The sequence below is a fragment of the Terrapene carolina genome, unplaced genomic scaffold, assembly GCF_002925995.2.
Source record: "Terrapene carolina triunguis isolate 2854851 unplaced genomic scaffold, T_m_triunguis-2.0 Scaffold231, whole genome shotgun sequence".
In the NCBI taxonomy this organism is placed as follows: domain Eukaryota; kingdom Metazoa; phylum Chordata; order Testudines; family Emydidae; genus Terrapene; species Terrapene triunguis.
Genome location: NW_020664582.1, coordinates 12,465,693 through 12,469,279, shown reverse-complemented (window position 1 = coordinate 12,469,279; position 3,587 = coordinate 12,465,693). Strand labels below are relative to the sequence as shown.

The 3,587-nt window shown below is 49.1% G+C and overlaps 1 protein-coding gene across 4 annotated transcripts in view; it reads left to right on the top strand.

Moving 5' to 3' along the window:
* The first annotated feature begins 3,213 nt into the window (after nt 1-3,213).
* VEZF1 (vascular endothelial zinc finger 1) overlaps nt 3,214-3,587 on the top strand; it is a 14,259-nt gene continuing 13,885 nt past the window's right edge. For all 4 annotated transcript variants that reach the window (XM_024195414.3, XM_024195413.3, XM_024195412.3 and 1 more), the window contains exon 1: nt 3,214-3,342. In XM_024195414.3, the coding sequence (XP_024051182.1) occupies nt 3,310-3,342 (33 nt within the window). In that variant the 5' untranslated portion in view covers nt 3,214-3,309. The remainder of the gene's footprint in view (nt 3,343-3,587) is intronic.

Here is a 3,587-nt window from a genome sequence, read left to right as displayed (position 1 = left end):
GGTTTTTAAAAAAAAGGGGGGGACATTAATTAAAAATGGCCTTTCTAGCTCCCAAGCATATTTGACTTTCCTGAGTGGTGCATCTAATGGCTTGAAAAGGCTAGGTGTGAAAATGAGCATTCACTTGGCATTTTGTGTTCCGTAAACAAGGCTGTTTAGCACAGACCAGCCAGAGAAGATCAAGTCATCCCACGTCTTGACAAAAAAAGCTGTACTGTAAGAGTCCATCGTGGGCTACTCTCTTTAGAGATTTGTATTTTCAAAAAGCATACTAGGCTTTTAAATATAAAAATGCACATCTCTAGCACTTTCTGTCCAAGGATAATAAAGTGTTACAGCAGTGATCAACCCCAAGTGGTCAAAAGTAAGTCAAGTCCCCAAATATCAAGAGACTGGCTTTAAAAATCATGGGTTTTTTTAAATAATGAATGTTGGCTTCTTTTTATTTGCCTTCTAGTTTTGAGCCTTTTAGGGTTAATGTTTTCACGCTTTTCTCTGCAACCACATGGTCTAGGAACTATTTTTACATAAGAATCTATGCTTTCATTAAATCAATTGACTCCAGGAGCTGGGTCTTTAAGAACAACCGCAAATATTACCAGATTTTTGTGATAAAATTGCAAGTCTGAATCAACAGAATTAGTTACAGCTCACCATGTTTGCATAAAGTGGGGAAATATTTCCATTTTACAGAGGGCAGAGAAACATCATACTACAGAAACTAGGTGATTTGCCGAAGGTCCCACAAATCAATAGCAGAGATGGGAACAGAGCCTGGGTCTCCCTCAGTCTAAGGACTAGATATCTATCCTTTCTAGATACCCTCCCCTCCCCTATTGTGAACAGTGAAACATTAGCAGTGAAATATTACTGTCAGGGAAGTCTGTGTGTCTTTGGATTAAACATATGTAACTTAATTTTTATGAGAAAATTTGTTTGTTGAGGTTTTCAATATGTGTGTGTGTGTCTGTGTGTGTGTGTTGATGGTGGGGGAATAGCATGGAAAACCTACTATGCTGGGGCCCTCTTGAGCCCTCCTTACTGAGGCCAAGCTCCCAAGGAATCAGTGGTAACAAGCCTGCATTTCTTATACACCCATTGTGGTCTCCCTTCCTAAAGCACGAATGCAAGAAGCTGATGGATCTTGTACTCATTGTGCACCCAAGACTCCAAGTCACTGGGATCTTGGCCCGAGTAAAGAGGATTGACTAGGGCTAACCCAGGAGGGTTTTGCAACTCAATTCCCAGCTTTCTTGGGAAACTGTCCTGTTCTGTAAAGTGCCACATACAGTGGGTATCCTTTAAAAAAATCCATTCGCTGTGCTTCAATATTTGACTTTACCACTGTATTTGTGGTATTTCCTGCACTTAATGGGGAAACACTGTAAATGTACAACAGCCATCTGTGATGTCTGTAACGGTGCCGACTACACTTTCTGTGCTTTTGTTTAGAGAAGGAACATGCATACAAATAAGAGCAACTAAAGTAAGCAAAGGCAGAGAGCAGTAAACTCAATGCAACAGTTAGGTCCCAAACCTACTAACACTTATGTATGTACTTAATGTGACTGCTCATGGATTTAAAGATGAACACATACTTAAGGGGTTGTGGGATTGTGGCATTAATTTGCATCTAGATGATGCATTAGAGATGCCTTGGCTACAAACGAGCCTAGTAAGTTAAGTGCTTTAATACATATATCAAGAAAATATAAATCTCATGGGAGGTGGGTGCACTTTGGATAATCCAGAGAAATTGCACTGGAAAACAGATAAGGGGCACAACCCTGTTTTAAAATAGCATTAGACCACCTATCTTTGAGGAAATAAAGGACCAGCTTTGCAAAGGTGTGGTCATCCTAAGAAAATGCTTGGGGTGGAAGTTGGGAAGAAAAGGGGGGACTAGGAATGGAACTATAGAACCCCTGCAGTCATGATGGAGATTGCAGCAGCTGCAGAGGAAAAAGTTAAAGGGGGATTTCAAGCCACCCCCAGTGGCTGTACCTATGCAGCTATATGAAAAATGCATGCTGAAGTTTGTTTGAGCAACACAACCCACAATGTTCTATTAGTGGAACCATAGCGTACATGTGTGTGTCAGATGATAACCCATTGAACGATTATTGCGGAAATACCGACCCAAGACTGTTAGCTTGATGTGGGACTTTGTGATGCTAACAACACGAAATAAGAGATGGCCCTCGAAATAAGCCACAGGTGGCCTCAGTAGATAAGAGGGAGCATTGGATGATGAAGTGAAGCTGAACTAAAAGTGTAGCACTTTTTAAAAATTATTATTATTATGTCCAGGTTTTGAATGGAAACAGACATGATACTGCATTAACAGGCCAGTCTGGATGTTGCTAGGGGGGAAAACACCCATAGCTTGTTGGTGTCATCCCTCCTTTGACATATTTATGATTATATGCAGGTTTCACATGGAAACAGGTACACCTTGCATAATTTCCCTGGATGCCATCATTTGGGATAAAATTGTCTGCCGCTTTGCCCAGGGTTGTATATGCCCCCCCCCTTCTCTCCCGGCTGCTTCTCTATTTTTAAAGGGGTTTTACTTAAGAGTTAAAACATTTTTTTTAAAGATGCTGACATCATGCATGGGAAGCGCGTGCTGCAGAATCTCCACCTGCTGGTGCAGGTGCTGCAGGGAGGAGCAGGTTCGCCCCCCCCCCCAAAAAACCATTTACATTTTCCTAATTAATTATGGATTTTTTTATTGTTTCCCTCCGATCTATTTATGATAGCGGGAGGAAGGGGGCAGGGCTGGGGTTTTTTTTTGGGGGGGGGAGAGGAGGGGATGCTCCTTCCCCCTCCCCATATGCCCAGGGGGTGGGGGGGCAGGAGGTGACCAGCCCTGGACACTCTCCTCTCTCTCCTCCATCTTCTCTCCCGAGCTCAGCTTCCCCAGCTTGGGACGGTCCCATTGGTAGGGCCGCGGGGGGGGACGGGCCAGGCTGCGGGCGCCATTGGGCTCCGGCAAGCGGCTGGAAGCGGCGTCCCCCCCCCGACGCCCACGTGCCAAGCCGGGTGGATTCACCCCCGCGAGCTGCGGGGCGCCGGCGCTCCTCTGCAGGGCTGGGGCGGGCGCGCTCCCCGCTCCCGCCCCCCCCCCGCTCCCGCAGTGGTGCGGCCCGGAGGTTAGCGGAAGCGGCCGCTCGGCGCTGCCATGTTGAGCCGCCGCCGCCGCCGCTTTGTTGTCGGCTCCATGTAGCTGGGGCCCGGGGGAGGGAGGGGGGATCGAGCCGGAGTCGCCGCCGCAGACCAGGCCGCCGAGGCCCGGGAGTCCCCGCTATGGAGGCCAACTGGACCGCGTTCCTCTTCCAGGTGAGGCCGCGGGGAGGCCGGACCCCCCCCTTCCCTCACCGGCCGGGGCCACTCCGTCCCCGGGCAGCGGCCGCAGCGCAGCGCGCGGTTTCCAGCTAGGCCAGCGGGCTGTCAGTCAGCGCGGCCGCCCGGCCTCCCTCTCCCCCCCCCCCCCCCCCCCAGGCCGGCGGGGGAGGGGGGAGCCGCGGGGGGAGAGGGGATCCCGCGCTATAGCGCTGTGCTGGGCCGGCTATAGCGCGCCCGGC